Consider the following 20052-nt stretch of genomic DNA (forward strand, 5'->3'; position numbering starts at 1 on the left):
ACAACGTCTCTGTGTAGTAAACAACTGTCAAATCAAATAAAGAAAGTACACATCAATTATATTTGAACAATTATTATTCTCAGTTTTCAAATTTAACTGGATGGATTATAAATAATACATAGAAATACATGTTCTTCTCATTTCAAGTAAAATAAGGGCTGGATTAAAGGATAACTGACATAACAGAAAACTTTTGAAAAATGTGCATCTTAAAATAAATGACTTAATTTTAGAAAACAATATTTCACTGAATTGCCCTGCAGCTTTAAATTCTGTTAATTCAGGTGTGAAGTGATGTAAATTAAAAAAAACATATTTTTCTCATCTTCTAACAAGAGAAATTTGTGTGCAGCGACTTGATGTGTGGTTATTTAACCACTTGCTTCAGCTCTGTTCTCTCTGTTAGCATCAACGTTGGTCAGTGAATTCATGTTTAGTTCTGATCATTACGGACTCTTATGTTTATTTTCTGTGACTTCATTTCAGATGTGAGCGGATATGTTTGTACCAATTAAGATATACTGTTTCACAGCTGCCCGAGGGAAGCATTCACCTATGCAAGTCTGTTCATTTTTGGTTAAAGACTCTTTTTAGTAATCGTCCTCTAATTTGTCTTTCACAACTTAAAAATACCTGTCCTGTGTGTCCTGTGCGATCTCTTTCCTCGTCTCTCCCCCGTGTGTCACGGCGTGTGTACATCTCACTCGAGTCAGGAAACTCGTCAGTACTTGTCAGAATACCCATATTTGATTGGCTAAACTGCATCACGTGACAAAAACAATGGAGTATTACAATATGTATCGTATCGCAATATATCGCAATTTATCGTATAGTGAGACGTGTATTGCGACACGCATCATATCATGAGGTGCTTGCCAATACACAGCCCTGGTCACACAGATACTGCTACTGAAAAAATACAGCTTTTTTGTTGTGGTTTGATTTTCTAAATGCATAAGGAGTTCATATTTATCTGACTGCTTGTATTGATTGATGAAAAAGTAGCCATGTGCACTAAGATTGAAAATTGCTGGTGCAATGCATTGAGATGCATCAAGAATCCTAGTGGATTTAAATTGTTAACGGGTGAATCGTAATGAATCGTGAGGCCTGCAATGAAGATACACACTTCTTTGTGATTTACTGTCCTTTTACATTCATCTCCCACCTTTGCTTTGTGGCTGGATGGATTCATTTTTAGCTTCACTAATCAATATCTTAACAGTAAAAATGAATCATATGACTATGTGATATGTGAAAAGGGGTCACTTGTAGTGACAAACCCACAGAGAATATTTGCCAAAGTACAGAGCTTTTAATTTTTCTATTTTCTTTTAGGATTTTTCAGCTAATTATTCTGTTTTTTTGGCTCACAAACTCTGCTCTCACAGCTACTTTCAACAAAAAAACATGAATTAACTCACTGTATGCTACCGGCACAAAATTGGCCTGGTTCCAGACCAGTGAGTTAATTGCTGCCCACATATCTGATTTTTGTATTTCAAGTACGTCTCAGCTCAGTGACAGCTGTTTCAAAAAACAACTAATTTCTTACTTTGGGAATGCACACACAGGGAGTTGCAGACCACTATGAGCTTCAGTTCAAGTCCATTAAGATTAACTCTTCCCCAGCATCATGCTTTACCTACCAAACGTTTTTGTCTATTCTGCCTTTGATTCAGCATTACAAAGGTCTGGACACAGGTCTTAATGGCAGGACAGCCTAAAACCCTTGGAGACGGAGAGTTGTGCGACATGTTTTTAAGTTTGAGAGAAAAACAACTAAGCCAATCAAAGCTTTGTGGGCGTGATCAGAAGTAATGTCACTTTCCTGGTCCCAAGACAGGAAATTGCAGGTTACATATACAGGTTGTTGTAAGCCAACTTGCAGAAATAACTCAACATTTTTCTGATCATCATGAAAAATATTAGGTTAGCACCAAACAGATGAGACAGAAAAAGTTGGCGACTAGCAGGCGAACATGAAACGAAGTGGTGGACTCCAACAAAAACAGAGTTAAAAAGGACGGTGAATATTGGACTTCAAAGTTGGAAATATGATTTCAAATGAATTCTAATGCTGCTCTGTGACTCCTGGTTGTGTAAAGCAACTGTTTTGTTTAACAACTTTTCCATGAAAACTTTGTAAAGGGATAATAATTCAATGTTATTTGTTTAGCTTATTCCATAGTGTATAATATAATGCTTAACTTGCAATAAGTTATTATCATGAAGTGTGAAGCAAGGTGAATACACACTTTCTAAGAAGAGATTTTCACCTTTTAGTCTGCTTGCAAATTCAGCACCAGCATGTGTTTAACGCCTGCTTTAGGTGAGGCAAGGCAAACAAACATGTGTAAAAGGTTGATAACTATGATATAAGGTTCCAACAAATAACGCAGTGTTTCTGTAACGTGCATGTGAACACCACAAATTATTATCCCTCCACGGTTGCAGCATGAAGCACGTTAAACATGTCTGGTATCATCAGTGGGGGTAACTCTCCTCAAGCTCTGTGGATTGACATGAATGTCATAAATTCTGCCAAATAGCCTAATATCATAATATTAGAGTCAACGTCATGTCTGAATATGAGAGGAATAATAGGTTTTTCTCCTTCTGTCTGTTGGTCTTGATGAAAACCTCATTTTATTGCCACAATCATAATGGAATTATCTCCAGGTGTGATGAGGGCATTTAATGAAATCATTACAAAGGATTACTTGCTCTTTTTCATGGGCTTATTAAAAGGGGCCTTTGTGATGTGAGGCTGAGTAAGGGAGGCTGTGGTTTTTTCTTCTTCTCTTTCTTCCCGCTCCACTCTGAGTGATTGCGTGTTTGTCAGTCTGGCAGTCGGACCATTTGTGGCTGGCATAAAAGCCTGCAGGGAGCCACCAGATCTGATTGGGAATCTTAGGGAAAAGAAGATGAAGAAAAAAAAGAAAAAGAAAAAATACATCGGCTGCTGCAGTTTTGTATTGATGTGTTTGAACATAGGGCTCTCATTTTCATGCCCTCAAAGCACACATAAAAATGGTTTTTCAATAAACGCTACACTTTGATGCATAGTTTATCTGTTCGGGCTATAATAATGGAGTTTCTCGTTCTTTCTCTCTCCTCCTCCCCTTTTCCTTCTCCTCTTCTATACATCCCACAACTCTCCATTTCTCTGATCCCCCTCTTCCTTTCTTACGCCGCGTTGTATCTGACGACCTCACCTTTATTAACCATCATGTGACTTCACCTCTCCCAAGCATTGAACTGTATTTAACCTGTCCCTGTAAATCTTATTCCCACATTGCCAGGGGGGAGACATACACTGTAGATGTTAAGCTTAATGAGCAGCACAGGCAAATCACAGTAGTATTGCCATCCATAATTCTCTTTGATTGAGTCCTGAATTGTAAAATCAATGTCTCCTTGGCCCTTGTTCACTTGTAGTTAATATTTCTCTGTATGACAAAGCAACTTTGTTTTTTCCCTCATCAACCAGCGGTGGCCTGAGGATCTCCCATACATCAACGTTTGACGGCAAATATGCTGAATAGATTATTTGTCTCTATTGTTGTTATTGGCATTGCTGTTATATCTGTTTTTTTTCCAAAAGGAAAAGTGGAATACACCAGTATTTTTTTAATGGTTATCTCATCTCACTTGCTCATTTATGTCCAGTGGTGGAAATTAACCAACTACATCTACAGTACTCAAGGTACTTGCACTTGTACAAATGTCATGTTACCTCATACTTTTATTTCACTATATTTCAAAGGTAAACATTGTACTTCATACATTTCTTTGACAGCGATAGATACTCGCTACTTTTCAGATTATGAGTTTACCTTCCACAAGTGATGAACTTAAGAAAGTGTTGGTTATAAACTATAAAATAGACACGGAAAGTAGCCCAAGCTACAACTGTAGAATGCTATTTACACATGAACCATCAGTAAAGAAAAAAACAAATTGTATAATGCAACACCTTATTTTCCTCACCTTCTTTAGCATTTAAAAAAAGTATATAAATATCAATAAATTGTTTATAATGCACTATAATGTAGTTGTAAGCAGATATAAGTGTTTATTAATACCCATGCAGTAAGTGGCAGCTCAGGTAATGAATAAAGTATAGTAAAACATAGTCATAACAATATTAAATATGTTTTCATGAAGTTATATTGCTTACAAATACTGTACATTAATAACCAACACATACAACTACATTAGAGTGTGTTGTTTACCATTTATTGAATGTTTGTCTTCTGGTTATAAATGGTTTTTTTTCTATATTTTTCTACAAATACTTCTGTGCTGTTATTCTAGTAAAACTTTGAATGCAAGCAGTACTTTAACTTGTACTTTCTGTACTATAGTGTGTAGCGTGGTATTACTACTTTTAATGAAAAAGATAAAAAAAAAGACCACTAGTAAAGTCAACAGGCATAAGACAGAAAAACTGAAATATATCGAAATACTCACCTGCCCATTTTGAACAGTTCCAACAAAAAAAAGAAAAGAATTATAGCTCATATACCCATAAAACATGCTGTTTATAAACATGACGTAATCCAGTAGGCAGCTGAGTGTAAGAGTCTTACTCACTTCGGCTGACACCGGTGGTGAACGATGGTTACCTTCACAGCTGTTGTCAAGCTGTGATGAATAGCTCCGCCTAACTACTCAGGAATAATGCTTAAACAGAAAATGAATCTAAGCCGTGAATAAATGTATTAAAGATGTGTGTTGTGCCTGGTCAGCACTGATTCCAGTTAACTCAAGGAAGGAGGGAAAGGCGAGGAGAACAACAAAAAAAAAGAAAAGGAGAGCGGGCGAGTGCTATAGTGGCACAAAATCAAGCACTCAGCAGCTCCACAATACCCCATTAGTCTTCATTTTCAGCAGGACATGCAACAGGGCCCTTACGTCTTGAGGAACAAACTAAAATGTATTGGGCTGGCCAGTTTGGGCTAATTGAAAGAAATTGTCTGTCTGTTTGCTTTCCATTAGGTTTGTAGAGGGTGGTGGGTTGGGGCGGGGTGATGATCTGGGGCCTGAGCTTGTTGCCCTTCGCTCAACACTACGGCCTGGTTTCCTGTTAATGGTTTGATCCATGAGCGCCCTCCACTGAGCAGACAGTCTGGGCTGTGGGAATCATTTAAGGGGGAATCATTTAAGGAGGATTTATGAGATGCATTCATTATGAAGTGAGTACAGACAAACAGTCTTCAATCGATAACGGCAGCTCATTTGTGGTTTACGGCGCCGTATTGCACTTGCTGTAGTTTTGGTTCACTCCTCTCCCAGAGTGCAAACATACTGATTATGACTGATCATCTCAACCCTGTGATTGTGACAAGAAACTCTTATACTTATAGCTGGTTTTACAGCAAGTCATTGGGTTATCGGTATAGTGCCTCTAATTGTTCTAATGTCCAAGCAATCAATTGGAGGCCCTGACCCTTCGCTAAGTCCGGTCCTCAAAGGCAGACTGGCCAATCATCGCGTAGTTTCGGCCAGCTCTAATCAGGGTCCGACAACTGCTCCATAGACTCTCATGCAATCTTTTCAGATTTTCTTGATTTCCTTCTGGCTTTGAATTTAGATTCAGTCACGGTTAAACATTGTCTTACAGTGATACTTGTTACCCAGAGAGGTTGGACAGACATACATTTCTAAAATGTTATTTTTCTACGTAAAAACCTGTGAAGCTAACATCAGCAGAGAACGTAACTACATCATTAACTAGTGTTAGCACTTCTATGCTACGCTAGTCAGACATCCTGGATATATCCTTCAAACGTGTATTGTAGACCCTTCTGTCTGCTTCTCTCTGTAATCGCTTCTTTCATTTTTGAGTGCAGTTAGTGACAGTGTGGGCTCCATGGCAGCTCTGACATAGAGCTGCTATACTCTGACGGAGTATAGCAGCAGGGGGCGGGGCCTAGTGAAGGGTCAATTGTGAAATTTTTTGTCTTGAAATTTTAAGGTTACACATTTAGCTTCCATCTTTATCAAAAAGTCATTAAAAAGGTAATCTTAAACTGACCTGATGCAGCGGACAGTTCAAATGACCCTCTGTCAAAGAGGGAGATGGTGTGATAATATTAGTGAAAGAGTGGAGATATAGGTTATGTAGAACATAATCAAACATTTTAACTTTCCATACTTCTGGCTATCGTTTCTTTTTTATGATAACATTTTATTCACCAACTTCATTACTGAGATCTTCAGACGTAGCGATGCAGTATTGCAATAGAGTGCTCTTCTATTAGATTTCGGAGAGCCTCTTTCTCAGCCTAACCTAACATACTTGCTGTAGTTGTGTTACTGACACTATTGCAGCACACATATGAACGAAACAAAAATGGACACCCTTGTTTTGTCATCCAGAATAAGTGGACTAGATCATTTGTTTAAAACCTCAAAGTCTCATGTTGTCTGCCCTTTGGGAATTGTAAAGAAGTATCAGGTTCTAAAAATATATATGCAGTATGGCAACTTTCCACTAAAACAGCCCAAAACAACTAACTGTGTAGTAATCCTATCATTGACTAAGAAACACAGTTTTTAGCGTATTTTTGCATTCATACTCTCTAGAAGTGATTTAAGAGGAAATGAGGAGGAAGGTAAAGCTTTACACCTTCCACCAGCAATACAACACTATTCATGCCTATTGGTTAAACGCATCTTCATTGTTAACAAGAGATTTTAGTGGAATGGTTGGAAAAAAATATTAGTTGGCTTGTCATCCCCATTGCTAAATATCAATGTTCTGCAATAAGTACAGTGCATGAAAGACATAAGATCAACCAGAAGGCGACATACATCTATTGAAGCTCTACCTGGATGAAAATCAAATATATAATAACTACAATTTGTATGTGATTCTAGGACATCGCAATTGCACTTTACCAATTCTGGATGAAAGCGTAACCATATGAAAACACCAAATGTAAAAGAGCTGGATGTATTTAATTTTGCTTTCAGTCTGGCATCTAATGCTGAATATAATTTATGTTCATTGTGCATAAATAATCACTAGAAAATATTTTTGAGGAAACAAATCCCTTTTTTTTTTACGCCCAGTACGTCAGTGTACTTTAAACGTCATTGTGGATCCACTGAAGACAAAATGGAGGCCACAGTTTGACTTGAAAGGGGAGCATTAATTTGACTGAGAAAAGACGGAGGTTTTCGCAGTACACGGTCTAGTATCCTGAAGTATTGCAATAAGCGCAAACTGAATGACACGGCTGCCTGTTAGATATGTGACAGGCATTCAGCTAAGTTAAAGTACCAGACAGTCAAAAACATAATCCACATCTGCCAAAAACATTTTGACAATTTCTGCCTTCTGCTTCCTCTCCCTCCTCTTCTCTGTCACAGGCTAGATAAACTCTCTGCCTCTCCGTCTCCAACCTTGCCTCAGTCTTCGCTCGTTTATAATTGCTCACATTTAACAGCTGAGCTTCTGAATCCTGAGGAGCAATGAGACTGAGGAGGAGGAGGCGGAGTGCTCCGAAAAAAATAAATAAATGCACTCATCTCTGGTAGAAATTGACTGGCACCAGTGTTTAAAATAATAAGATGCAGCTGTTGATAGTAGCGACTGTCTCCAGGTTTACTTCCCCGTGGCCCCTGTGGCAGCAGAGGAGCCGTGATGAAGGCAGACAGCTGACAGGTGCTCCAGGATGATGCTGCCATCAGGTGCATCTGCTAAACTTAACTCGGAGACAGGAGAGGAGGGCGATGGAGAGGGAGGGAAAGAGAAAAAGATGCTCGAGCGAGACAGTGAGATGGGGAAAAGGTAAAGAAGTGGCCAAAAAATAGGAGGAAGAGAGGGTTAAAGCAAAAAAAAAAAAGGTAGACGGAGGATAGACAGCATGCAAGAAAGCAGGAGAATAAGTGTGTGTGTTCGTGTATGCAATGTGTATGATTGCGTGCACCTTCAAACTTTATGCCAGCCCTTCCTGTAAAGAAATTCACAGGATGTCTTTGAACCTGCGAGGTTGACGGAATAGGTGCCTCTCCGTCTAGACGCTGACACTCTGGAGGGCTAACAAGTTTACCGAGCGGGTCAGGAGATGGGGAGATGCGGGGGAAAAGGTAATAAGGGGAGATAATGAGCAGGTGCAGAAAATGGAGAGGAAATAGTAAGAAATAATAAGAATGAAGAAATTAAATGTTTTTTTAAAGTGCAAGGGGGGAAAGGCAGCTTGTCAGGGAGTGAGTGTGTGGCTATACAGTCTGTGTGTGAGAAATAGGGAATGCGTTGTTGCCATATGTGCCTATATCACCGCATGCGTCAGCATTTTTGCAACTGCTATATTCACACATGCCTTCCAACACTTGTGTCAGAAATGCAGCCTGGGTCTGAATATACAGCCTTAATGGATTCTATCTGTGAGCTGCTCTGATAGTGGTGACACTGATGGTGTTTCTGACTTTAATGAAAAGGTGTAGCGGGCTCAAGTCAGGAGCTGAGGCTGGGACTTGAACCCCCTTGAACCCTCCTCGTGCTGGGGGAGGGGCCCTTCATAAAACTCGAGGCCAACCAGATGAAGTGTTCACTTGTATCATGACTCAGTTCTGGGCCGAGCAAAAGGTGACGGCGAGTGTGACCAAGGAGCTGATCTTCCCTCTCTTCTTTTTCTTGGGTCTCTCTCTCTCTCTCTCTCTCTCTCTCTCTCTCTCTGCACACACACACACACAAATACGCAAATGCACAGCAGTGTGGAAGGCGTCTGACAGAGCCCAGTGCATCGCAGGTAGCCCGACAGAGTGGCTGGGAGCGCTGTCACCAATTTGTTCCTAGCCATGGGGGACATGCAGGGGATGGAGAGGCGATGGCAGCTCCCTGTCCTCATCATGGCTAATGAGGCCTAGGCTTCTCCTTCCACCTCTGTGTGCGTGTGTGCGTGTGTGTATGCGTGCGTGCGTGCGTGTTCGGTTTGTATCACTTCGTGTCACAGTGCTGCCAAAAATCCTATTTCTGAAAAGCCGGGGTTGATATCTGGCACAGACCTCCATGCACTCTCTTAGTTCTGCTTATACAAGTCTCCTTGCTGAATTATTTACTGGCTCAAGAAACACACACACACACACACACTCACAGAGAGGAGGAGAGCGAGGAGATCAGGTCTTGTTCATAGCAGCTACCATTCAATACAGATCTTCAGGGACACCACACCAGCTGAGGTGTGCTTGCTGTGCCGGCTGACCCTTCAAACCATCGAGCAAAGAGAGGGAGGACAGGAAGGCAGAGAGGAGAGGAATTGCATCATACCCGCTGTGATAAAATACCGCCAGAAATAATGAATTCTTATGAGGACTAAAACTGGTCAGTGTAGGACACATAACCCCTTAGGAAACATGGTATACCATCATGGCAGAGTTTTACGCCTTTAATAATGTAGTTTTTTCAGACTAGTGTTTCAAGTTGAAGGATCATCGGGTTGTCTGTGACAAGAAATTCTGTAAATTATTTTATGTTTTGAGTAATCTCCCAATATTTGTACACAGACTTTATCGTTGCTTTGTAGACAACGATCCGTCACACTGAACAACACCAAAGAAGTTTGGGAAGCATTTAGCATCATGTTTGTAGGACGCATGAGGAGTGATGCTCCTTCTGGTGATGTAATGCTGATATCCATCTTGAAGACATTAAGAGTACAAAGACATTCAATCTTATGAGAGATGAGAGCTGTGTGTTGCAGTTCTGTCAGAGTAATGGAGGAAGAACGGCACTACTGTATTTGTAGTTCAGGAGCTCCCCGGTGTGGTAGAAGAGGAGAAATGCAACCAAAGGAGGCGCCTTGGTGTCGGGTGACTCATTGCGTGATGGTGGCATTTCATAACAAAAACACGGCATATGAAAGAGAGCTTCTGTTTTTAATAGTTAAATACAGTCCATTCAATCAGGAAAAAAAGCCTTCACAAAGCAACATTCTTGAATTGAACTATAATCAGCTTCACTCTGAGATGAATGCAGTCGACATTGGGCATTTGTTAAATTAAAGAACAAGAGGGAGAGAAGATAAAAGAGGCACAGCAAAGGGAAATAAGAAGACAATAGTTGCTAGGAGAGCTGTTAAGAGGAAAAATAGCAGGGAAGCAAAACAACGGCAGGAAATAAAAACAGCGTGGGCAAGTCTGAGCTAAGTAAAGATAGGAAGAGGAGCGAGGTAGGAGACAGAGAGAGAGAGAGAACCTGAATTATTCTGCTGATTCACGTAACACCAGAACACGGCCTAGTCAGCTAACAGGGAACAGTGGAGGAGAGATCAGCTTTTTCCCCACATTGAACCTTCACAGCATTAAGGGACAAACCCGCCCACTGAAAAGAGCTTAAAATCCCCGATCACACCTCTGATTGTAAATAAATATTTGAGCCTTTTCACCCTTTGTTTCTGGTTTTTGGAATGCACACACATTAAAACATGACTCCAAATACACTTTGTTTCACAAAGAGCCGTCGTACTTCAGACTTTTTAATCCTACAGTAACGCAATTGAACACATTGATTCTACTGGAACTACTGGAGAAAATGTTTCACCTGAATTCACAATGACTGATGAAAGGCGAGTCGTTTCTAGATGAAGGCAAATGAGTAAGGATACACACAGGCGTTTTTAATTATGGCTATTACCAGTGAGGATGTTTGTGGCTTGATGAGGCAGCAGAGTAGAGGCGGGTCATTAAGGTGCAGGTGTGGGTGGTTTGAAGTGACCAGTCTTTCTGAAGTAGCGTACGATGAGAGGCACGGACACCAGAGTGATGCTGATGCGAACCGGAGCGAAGAGCTTGTGGATGGCGTAGGCCAGGACGAACGTGCTGGTTCCCGCTGCCATTTTAGACCGAACGACCGCCTCGCTGAAGCCCACTTTGCACAGAACAGCCGCCATATCGATCCCACTGAGGAGACGGACGACACAGAAAACGGGTTAGAAGTACATAGAATTCACAAGTTAGACGATCACTCACACCTCTTCTTCTTACAGTTTTCTTTGTATTAAGTGATTGATCCTCTACAGGCACATAGACATTTCAGGCTATGCCCTCCTCAGCGCGTGTACGTCAACCAGGTATCTGTGGTTATGATGACCTCAGCCCCGCCCCTTAAATATTACAATTCTTCAGCAAATCATTCAAAAATGATCATGACTTTCAACATGTGCAAGATGGGAAAACAAACAAAAAAAACATGAAAAATGTAATAACCTCAGTATTTAAAAAACAAATAAAATAAAATATATATATATATATATATATATATATATATGAAGACAAAGTTAATAAACAAAACAAACAATAAATTAATATAAATGGAAACAAATAAACCAATTAAAAACTAAAATACAACATTGAGAATATAAATGATAAAGATAATAAAACTACATTTGGACTTTCAGCAACATCAGCCATACAAGCTCTCATGAAACTCATCAACAATAAGGTAACTCTGTCTGGGCTACTGGATTACTACAGTCCATAAACCCAAAACATCTCAAAGAAAAATCAACATTTAAATTTAGAGATGCTTCAGAGCCACAAAAATATGCCCCAAAAGCCTCACGCTGCAACAACAACTTCTCTTCTTCATCGCTCCCGTCTGCATCCTCCAGGATTTCAAAGGGTGTATTATAAAGTAGTCAAGTAGAGCCCCTCACTTTCGGTTCTGGCTCGGTACTTAGGAGTGCAAGTCATCTATATTTCCACCAGAGGGAGCTGTGCTCACAAAAGAACGTTGTATAATTTATTTTGTGGCCTTTTGAACCATTAAGCTGATTACATTAGCATAAGAAACACTACAAAATCAAAGAGGGTTTAACAAGCTACATGTATCTCTGCCTTTGTGAGACAGTTCTGTAGAGTCGTGGCATTTTCATCTGACCTATTTGGGAAAATAAATATGCAAATAGTACTAACACAAGGCATAGAGCGGCTTCAATCAATACAAAATCACACGCGCACACACACGCACGCACGCACGCACGCACACACACACACACACACACACACACACACACACACACACACACACACACACACACACACACACACACACACACACACACACACACACACACACACACACACACACACACACACACAGCAAGCTTTAGTATGCTAAATGTAAGGATCCATCTGCACCCTGGCAACTGTTGACCCAGCTGTTCACTGCATTAGCAGACCACGTGGCTGTGCTATGTGGCCTCACAGTGATAATGCTCAATGGTTGTCACAGTCAAGTCAGTATCGTTCAAGAGTCACTCTCAGCTACTGTGTATAAGTGATGTCTAAGCTGTCAGATGATCTCTGCTGGTATGTGGCCACGCAGACAGATAATCTTACTAAAACTAAGGTTGTTCTGTGCTGCTTTGGCTTTTCACTGTCTGCCACCACCAACAGAAGATTACAAAGAGCATAAGAGAGCTGAAAGAAGATGTCTAAGATTTTAAAATTCTGCTTGTTGTTGTAAATAGTAAATGTAAAAGTAGTAGTATTTTAAAAAAAGCAATGCCGGCATAATGTGGCGGACTGAGTGGGACTCAAGAGCCTGCACTTAGCTTTCTCCCACAACAGGTTTTGCATTCCTCGGTATAAAAGCAGCCCATGGGACAGGAATTTCCTGCTGACATCTTTTGTAGAAAAAGTTGCACTCGGATTCTCTCACACTGCTAGATGATGTTGTAATAAGTGATGTATAATAGAAGTGTTTGATGCATTCCAGAGCTATTTTATATGTTGTGTTTTTCTAGTTTCCTTTCCCTTCAGCTTGCTTTATTGGCTTTTACTTTAGTCAGTGATGTCCTACATTTCCCAAAATACTTGGCAGAATTTAAAAATATGTTGCCTTCAGCTGCAGGCTGTATTAAGAAGGACTATTATGGTTTGACAGCCATAAATGAATCTCCCTTGCTCCTCCTGCTGCTGCTGAGAATCAGTATATCTAGAAATATGCTCCTACTCTTTGATTCTTAGGGGAATAATCCAAAATGTGTTGTTTTTTTGTCTTTCCTTCAAATCATAGCCACACTTGATAAATGGTGACTTTATAGCAAAGAATTTCTCTTAAGACAATCAACGAGAGTAAGAAAAATATGTTCTGTTACAAAACAAGAAAATAGTACCAGATAAGGTCATGGTATATGCCACTGGTGTCCCACATGTAGAAGAAGCTATAATGTGATGTTTTGTCACCTGGATATAAGGAGGTAGAACATTCCCAGGGACATAAGGGAGATCCCGATGTGAAAGGAAACTCCCACCGCTCCATATTCCTTGAAGACTTTCTTTAGCTGCTGGGTCTTGTTCGGTTTCCCTCCCTCTGGCTCCGGCTCCCCTGGGGCCTTCGCTGTAGATGAGGAGGGAGAAGAGGCCTCCTTTAAATTCTGCTCGCCCTGGACAGAAAACAGAGAGCGGCATTAGAGGGAGTGATCAGGACAAAATGAAAAGGGAGGAACAGAACGTGTCTGTAAGAAGACAGAGAAAAACGGAGGGGAGATACAAATGACAACGAGGAAGCAGATTAAAATTGTGAGCATAGTTTCCACTTGGCATACAAAAGAGTGAAACTTTTCCTGTTAGTATTCCAAGAACTCCCTCAAACTACAAAACTGACAAGCTCCAAGATGGAGGCTTCACTTCAGGTTCAACTACTGTCACACTTCTTGACCATTTTGGGGATTCAAACACAGAAGGCAGAAAAGCTCAAACAACCAAAGAACCAACCAGTTATCCTTTAATATCCAGTTGACAGGAATTGACAATGTTTGTATGAGTGGTGACACAGAAACCTGACATCAATTTATAACTCTTGTCTCGACAGAAGACTAGTACTGACCCATTGAGCTCCTCCGAATGCTAAGAACAATGTTCCGTTCCACAATTTATCGAAACAGATACCAAAAGCTACATTTGTATCTTTAAAAGAGTCAAGAATTTCCTTTTACTGATGCACATCATTTGTTTTATTTTTAGTTCAAATACAGAAATGCATGCATCATCAAAATACAGAGGAAAAACATTGTGCTCTATCTAGTTCAAGTCGAGGTCGAGGTCATATTATACAAGTAGGTCAAACAAAGCCTGGCGTCAGCCGACATGTGTGGTTTAGGTTATTCACATGATCACTTACCCTTTCACACACTCAGGAGAAGTCAGTCACTCTCTACCAAACACATGAACAAAGAGCCTCTCATACGTGCACACACACACACACACACACACACACACACACACACACACACACACACACACGTAGCAGGGAGCAGGCAGGTCACTCCAGTGTGTGCTGGCAGTAGAACAGATAAGTGAAGTACAACACACTCGACAACAATAAGACAACAGACTGCGGCGGAGCTTTGGTGGCTAGACGTGTGGAGGAGACGTGACTCACGGATCAGCTCAGGATGCGGGGAAATTAATAAAAAGAGAGAAAGCCGCCAGTATGTTGACACGGTAATCATGCTTAATGCAGCAGAAACTGTTCAGGAGCAATGCAACACTTTACAATTTGAGGGAAAATATTATAAAAAGGGAAAATGTTATTTGAGTACTGAACTTACTCAGTACTGAATTGACTACACAAAGTTGTAATTGCTGTCATATTTAAAAAAAACATGTCGTCATATCCATCCCTCAAAACCTAATTAACATTTTGATATGATACTGATTTCCCAGGAAGTTGTTTTAGTCTGTGTCCTGACATCATGCGTAGTAAATACTGTGTGAAACTGCAATCTTAATTATAGGAGGCTCTACCTGTTTTGGCAGCATATTGATATAAAACCTCTTCAAACCATGTCTGGAGCACCACAAACCAAAAACAATCATTTAAAAAGTGTGTTACTTAAATGATAGGGCTTCTTTTAGGAATTTAGAAATGATTAGGTTTAGGGACGCCTCAGAACTACGGGACATTAGTGTAATGCGTGTTATAATGAAGATAGTAAAGAATTATGGATCATTAAAACACAATACAGTGGGAGTTAAAAATGATACTGAATCACAGAGATTCCTGAACATTTCAACCCACAGAGAGCCCTGTGTTTAAATAAAAGTATGACTTCAATCATTTTTGACCAAAGTAGAAGTAAACAAGAGTCTACATTCAGAGCCAAAGCTCTGTACTGAACAGTCTGTACTCAGTGCTGCGGACATATCTGCTGGTGCTCAAGGACACCCATTGACCTGGTCATACTGCTGTGGATGTGAAATTACAACTAAATTTGTAATTTATGGGGCCCTTGCAGATTAATTAGAGGTTTCGGTTATGATTAAGGATAGTGGGGGGGAAATTATTTCAGCTTTATTCCCTAATATTTTTTCTTTTGGATGAGGTTGTTAAACTGAAATGGAAACAGTAAAAAGGTCAGCGGACAGAAGGGCATCGTGTACATTGACTCCGTCTGATGCCAAGTTAATCTAATATATTTTCTGCCGAGAGGAAACTCCAATCCTTCCCTGAGAAAACAGGAAGTAGCACGGGCCTGTATGGAATGAATCTATTATTAGACTAAATATTGACATTGTGCCTTCCAGAGTAGAGACAACTTAGTAAGTACAACGAAAACTGCAGTGACCTCTTTTAACTTGAACAGTGAAGAGGACAGAATGTACGCTGAGGAACATACACAGAGACACACGTAGAGAAATTATAACTAGGGTGATACTATGCATCAAAATAGTAACTTGATGTCTTACAAAAATGGAAAAAATAACCAACTGGATACATAACAAACATGCAACTCACATATAAAACAAATAGGAGCTTTGTGCATGTAATTCTATGTAAAGTGACTAAAGGGGTGAATGACTATACTGAAATGTGCCACGTCAAAAGTTTGAAGTTTGGTAAATTGATTTGGCACTTCTGCAGAAAATGCTGCGTCCATTGACGTGCGACATTTAACCTAACATGCTGCTCTGACATTATGCTTGCTTCAGACGGTCTTCCTTTGTAGGCCTGGGTCAGACAATTAATCATGAGGGCAGAAACAATGAAGACGAAGAAGGGAACAGGAGAAAAACAAGCTCTCTCTGCGGCGATCCGTCTTGCAAAATTTTGTCCCAAGCCCCCCTGGATGAAGCCATGGTCTTGGTGACGTATTCACTGGCCGGCCAACAATGGACAATAGAAAGAAGAGAGTGGGCGAGGGAGCAGGCCTTTGCCTTTCAGAGGCAAGTCAGGCCGCGCTAAAAGTAAAGGCAGGCAGCAGTATGGGAGGGTCATGTGAGCGAGCGGCCAAAGGGAGTTGTGCCAGGGAGACTGTATAGGAGGGGAACAGTGGCACTGCTGTGTCTGATAACAGCTTTTTAGAGACATGAAAACACATGCAAAGTCACAGTGACACACACACACACACACACACACACACACACACACACACACACACACACACACACAGTAAAAGGGTGAATCCCTCAAACAGAGGCCTAAAAGTGACTGCTAAGTGATTGGTCTCGATAAGATGAGAAAGTCAAACTGAACACTACGGCAGCAGAACTGTCTCATGTATTGTCTCATTAAAGGGGACCTCTTGATAATTTTACACATCAAAGTCTGTTCACACGTCTTCAAAAAAAGATGTACAAAGACTTTTGTGGCTCAAGAGGGAGCTGCCAGAAGTACACTAAATTAAATTACCTCAAGTGATGTCACTTGAGTCAGTGTTTGTTGGGTCTGAAGACTACAAGTTTGAAAATTTAAAAAAAAGTTAGCTTATCTGAAGTCTGTAGCCTGCTCCTCATCTGTGCTTGAGGTTAGTGGCTCATGGCCACATTAGCAGCTACTTGTATGACACACCATACGACAAAACTGTCAGCGGTTGAGTTGCATTATGGGTAATATAGGCGCCACGGTTTTCACAGGGAAGGAGAATGTGTGGATCTCTGGTGCCCTATCCATCGTGAGTCTGATTATGTTACAGAGTGCAATGCTACATTAGGTAAGCGCTCTTTATTAAAGGACCCAGACTCTTCACAAGACAGAACATCCACCGGAATCCAGTTTGCCAAACTTGTACAAATGACAGTATGTTGATTTAGCTGGTGGCTGGCAAAGAGTGAGGATTGTATCAATAGTTGCATGACAAGTGCATACCAAACAGAGGAACTAGATTATTTAGATTACAGCTAGGCTTATGAACTTCTCTTCAAAACTTTATGTTTTGAAAAAAAATATTTAAAACCATGAATTGGCCCCAACTACATATTTATTCCTTCGGCCACATCACCTTAAGCATATCTGTACTGCAATTTCTTCTTACTTGTCGGCCAACGTCAGCATCAATATGGTGTCTGCAATAATATGCATTGGTCTCGTCCTAAATAAAATCGTCACTATTTGCAAGCAAAGCTTTGAAGCCAGGGTAGCTGCAATGTTGGCCAGTCCACCACTTGGTCCACTAAACTGTTTGATGCACTGCTGTGAAATTTGGTACAGCTATTTTTGATGCCCAAATGATGAATCTAAAGGACTGAGTAAGTCCCTGACTGTCCCTCTTGCACCATCATAAAGTTAAGAAGTGTATGTTATCTCTTGAAAGCTAGTTGCCATCGGCCTCAACTGTACGCTGTGCATATAGCAGATGTTAGCATGCTAATGGTAAACAGAAGACCTGCTGAACATCAGCATGTTAGCATTGTCACAGTGTGCATGTTAGCATGCTGGTGTTAGCATAGTGAAGGACAGAGCTGCTGCCATGGGTGTAGCCTCTTATTCTTGTGTAATAATCTAACATAATAATGATGTCATTCAGAGTAAGCCTCAGACTCATAGCCTGCACAACCCTGAAGAGAATACAGTATAGTAGTGTTTGTGGTGCCCTCTAAGAACTGCTCATTGCAGGTCAAGACCACACACGTTTCTATCTACTCTTTCACACACACGGCACTAAAAGTGCACACAAAAGGGTTTGGACATAGTGACTCATTCTTACCATGAGTCAGGTGTATGTGAGCAAGTTGAACAGTGAGTCAGCATGTGCTCTCTCATCTCTGTAAGTAACACTTCTGCTACTTCAGATTCACGTTGTTAATACGGATCAATTATGCATGGACTACCGTGTGAATTTCCCTGCAAATACAGACAGCCCACGCTGCTATGCCTGTCTTACAGTGTTTAACAAGCCTGCCTGCTTACAGGATGGCAGTCACCGAGGAGGCCCAGGCAGGCAGGCAGGCGGGCGGGCAGCCTTTTGCATATTTCATGTTTTTGAGTTGTATCCGGGCTCCACTGGGACACACATGGGGGTTCCCCTTACCAGTAAAACAGTGTGTGTACACATACTGGGACCTGTGAGCTCGTATTAACTCGCCACTGGGGTTAGACAAACACTCGAGCTGAATAGTTTAAATTACCCCTTTGTCGTTAGCCGTCTGCTCCTCTCCGGCGTCGCTCTTCTTCGTGGATAATGCTCGGGTCTGCATTGTCCCAGCGGAGCAGAGTCGAGCGACCCAGTCACCTGTAAACAAACCATTACCCACCAGTCCCCCTCTGCCGCTGTGGCGCCTGTTTGCGTGCACGAGCGGCTGCGTGATCATATCTATGTAACCGCCTTCACTTTGCACGCGTGTCAAGAGATTCCCATGTTTAGTAGCCACCCGGTCCAAGTGTCCCCAGTCAGAAGCACACGGTGAGTCCCGGTCCTCGGCAGGTAGCTGGTCCGGTTGTTGTTGTTTCCCCAGTCGCGCAAGAGTTGCATCGACACCCCCGACGGACACGCAGAAACACCGGTACCGCTGACACGTGTAACCCTTGCGTAATGTCAAAGTGCTGTCCCTCAGTCCGTCCGCTCTGACTTGCACTAGAAACGAGCGCGTTGACTTAAAAGCGTGATCCAGAGCCGCTGCAGACAGCCTCCCCGTGCGGCACAACAACATTGTCGACGACCGCCTCCGAAAACGAGGAAGCGAAAAACAAATAAAGCGAGTAAACCGTTTAGGGCAACTAATTATGTCTGTAAGTAGCTGTAAACATGTTGTCCTGTGCCCTCTCGCCTCCCTCCGGTCCTCCTGGTGACCGATTATCACCGACAGCCAATGAGAGCTGACGCGCAATCGCAGATAGTAATGTTTCACGCGAAGGGAGGGGGATATTTAAAGGTGTAACCGTGTTAACGCTTTCAATTGAGTTATGTTATGAAACGGCTCTGGAGCGTAGCTGAGCGTAATGCATGTGTTGATTTTAAAGTCAGGCAGCTCTGTTTCAAGCACTCTTTTGAAGTGTAAACTACTCTGCTGGCTGTTGACTTACTAGTTAACGTGTAGAGTCCAGTACAGATCTGATCTATTGATTATATTCCCACATTCTGTCTTTATGGTTATACCCCATGCCAGGCCTTCAATGTGATTCTAATTGTCCTCTCTATCAGAGCAGATTAGGAGATGAAGTGATCCAAACAATTCAAAGCAATTCCTTTATTCATTAACTTATTCTAACCAGGTTTTTTTTAAAGACATCAACAAACAAAAGGAAGCAAGCATGAATGATAAAAATCAAGACGTACACAGTCCATGAAAAAAGAGGAAATGTACATGAATGAGCATGCTAAGCAAAATGAAACAACACAATTGCACACAATTTTTCTGATACTGAACAATACAGAATATCCTACTTTTCATTGTTGGCCCGTATCTGTGTTTTTGGATGTTACTGTATGTTATGGGGAGATAAGGCTGGTCAACCAGCAGAAAGACAAGATATTAACGGCATTTTAAACTGTTTTACAGCTGTACACATCTCACATGATAAGTAGAATTTATCAAACGTTTTTTTCCTCTTCTGGTGGAGCAAGTATTGAGATACATATATAACAAATAGTACTACCATGCTATAAAAAATCTAATCATAAGAAAATGTCCCATATTCATAATTTTTCTTAAGTAAAAGTACATACAAAAGTAGTTTATCTATAGAAAGATATAATGAATTGTAAAATGATCATCTGTTTTGTATGTAGACTCTTAATCCTCAAAGTAACTAGTAACAAGCTATCAAATAAATGTAGTGGAATAAAAAAGTTAAAAAGTACAATATGTCCATCT

At 41.0% G+C, this 20052-nt stretch overlaps 1 protein-coding gene across 1 annotated transcript; it reads right to left on the reverse strand.

The window, feature by feature from the left end:
• Positions 1-9872: 9872 nt before the first annotated feature.
• Positions 9873-19041, reverse strand: fam210b (family with sequence similarity 210 member B). The gene is made up of 3 exons (XM_068712393.1): positions 18367-19041; positions 13204-13403; positions 9873-10914 (listed from the first exon to the last, which is right to left on the reverse strand). The coding sequence occupies exons 1-3, from the start codon at positions 18886-18888 to the stop codon at positions 10698-10700; spliced, it is 939 nt and encodes a 312-aa protein (XP_068568494.1). The 5' UTR covers positions 18889-19041; the 3' UTR covers positions 9873-10697.
• Between the last annotated feature and the right edge of the window lie 1011 nt (positions 19042-20052).

This window comes from Cebidichthys violaceus, unplaced genomic scaffold, assembly GCF_023349555.1.
Source record: "Cebidichthys violaceus isolate CVI_PGR_0920_01 unplaced genomic scaffold, fCebVio1.0.p SCAF_17, whole genome shotgun sequence".
Classification (NCBI taxonomy): domain Eukaryota; kingdom Metazoa; phylum Chordata; class Actinopteri; order Perciformes; family Stichaeidae; genus Cebidichthys; species Cebidichthys violaceus.

Bases quoted from the DNA above. Each gene is read 5' to 3' on its own strand.
- fam210b (XM_068712393.1), bottom strand. From the start codon at position 18,888: ATGTTGTTGTGCCGCACGGGGAGGCTGTCTGCAGCGGCTCTGGATCAC. The intron at 13,404-18,366 runs GTAATTTAAACT...TTTTCTGTCCAG, and splicing joins AGACGGCTAACGACAAAGGG to GGCGAGCAGAATTTAAAGGA. The intron at 10,915-13,203 runs GTGACAAAACAT...CCGTCTCCTCAG, and splicing joins TTCTACCTCCTTATATCCAG to TGGGATCGATATGGCGGCTG.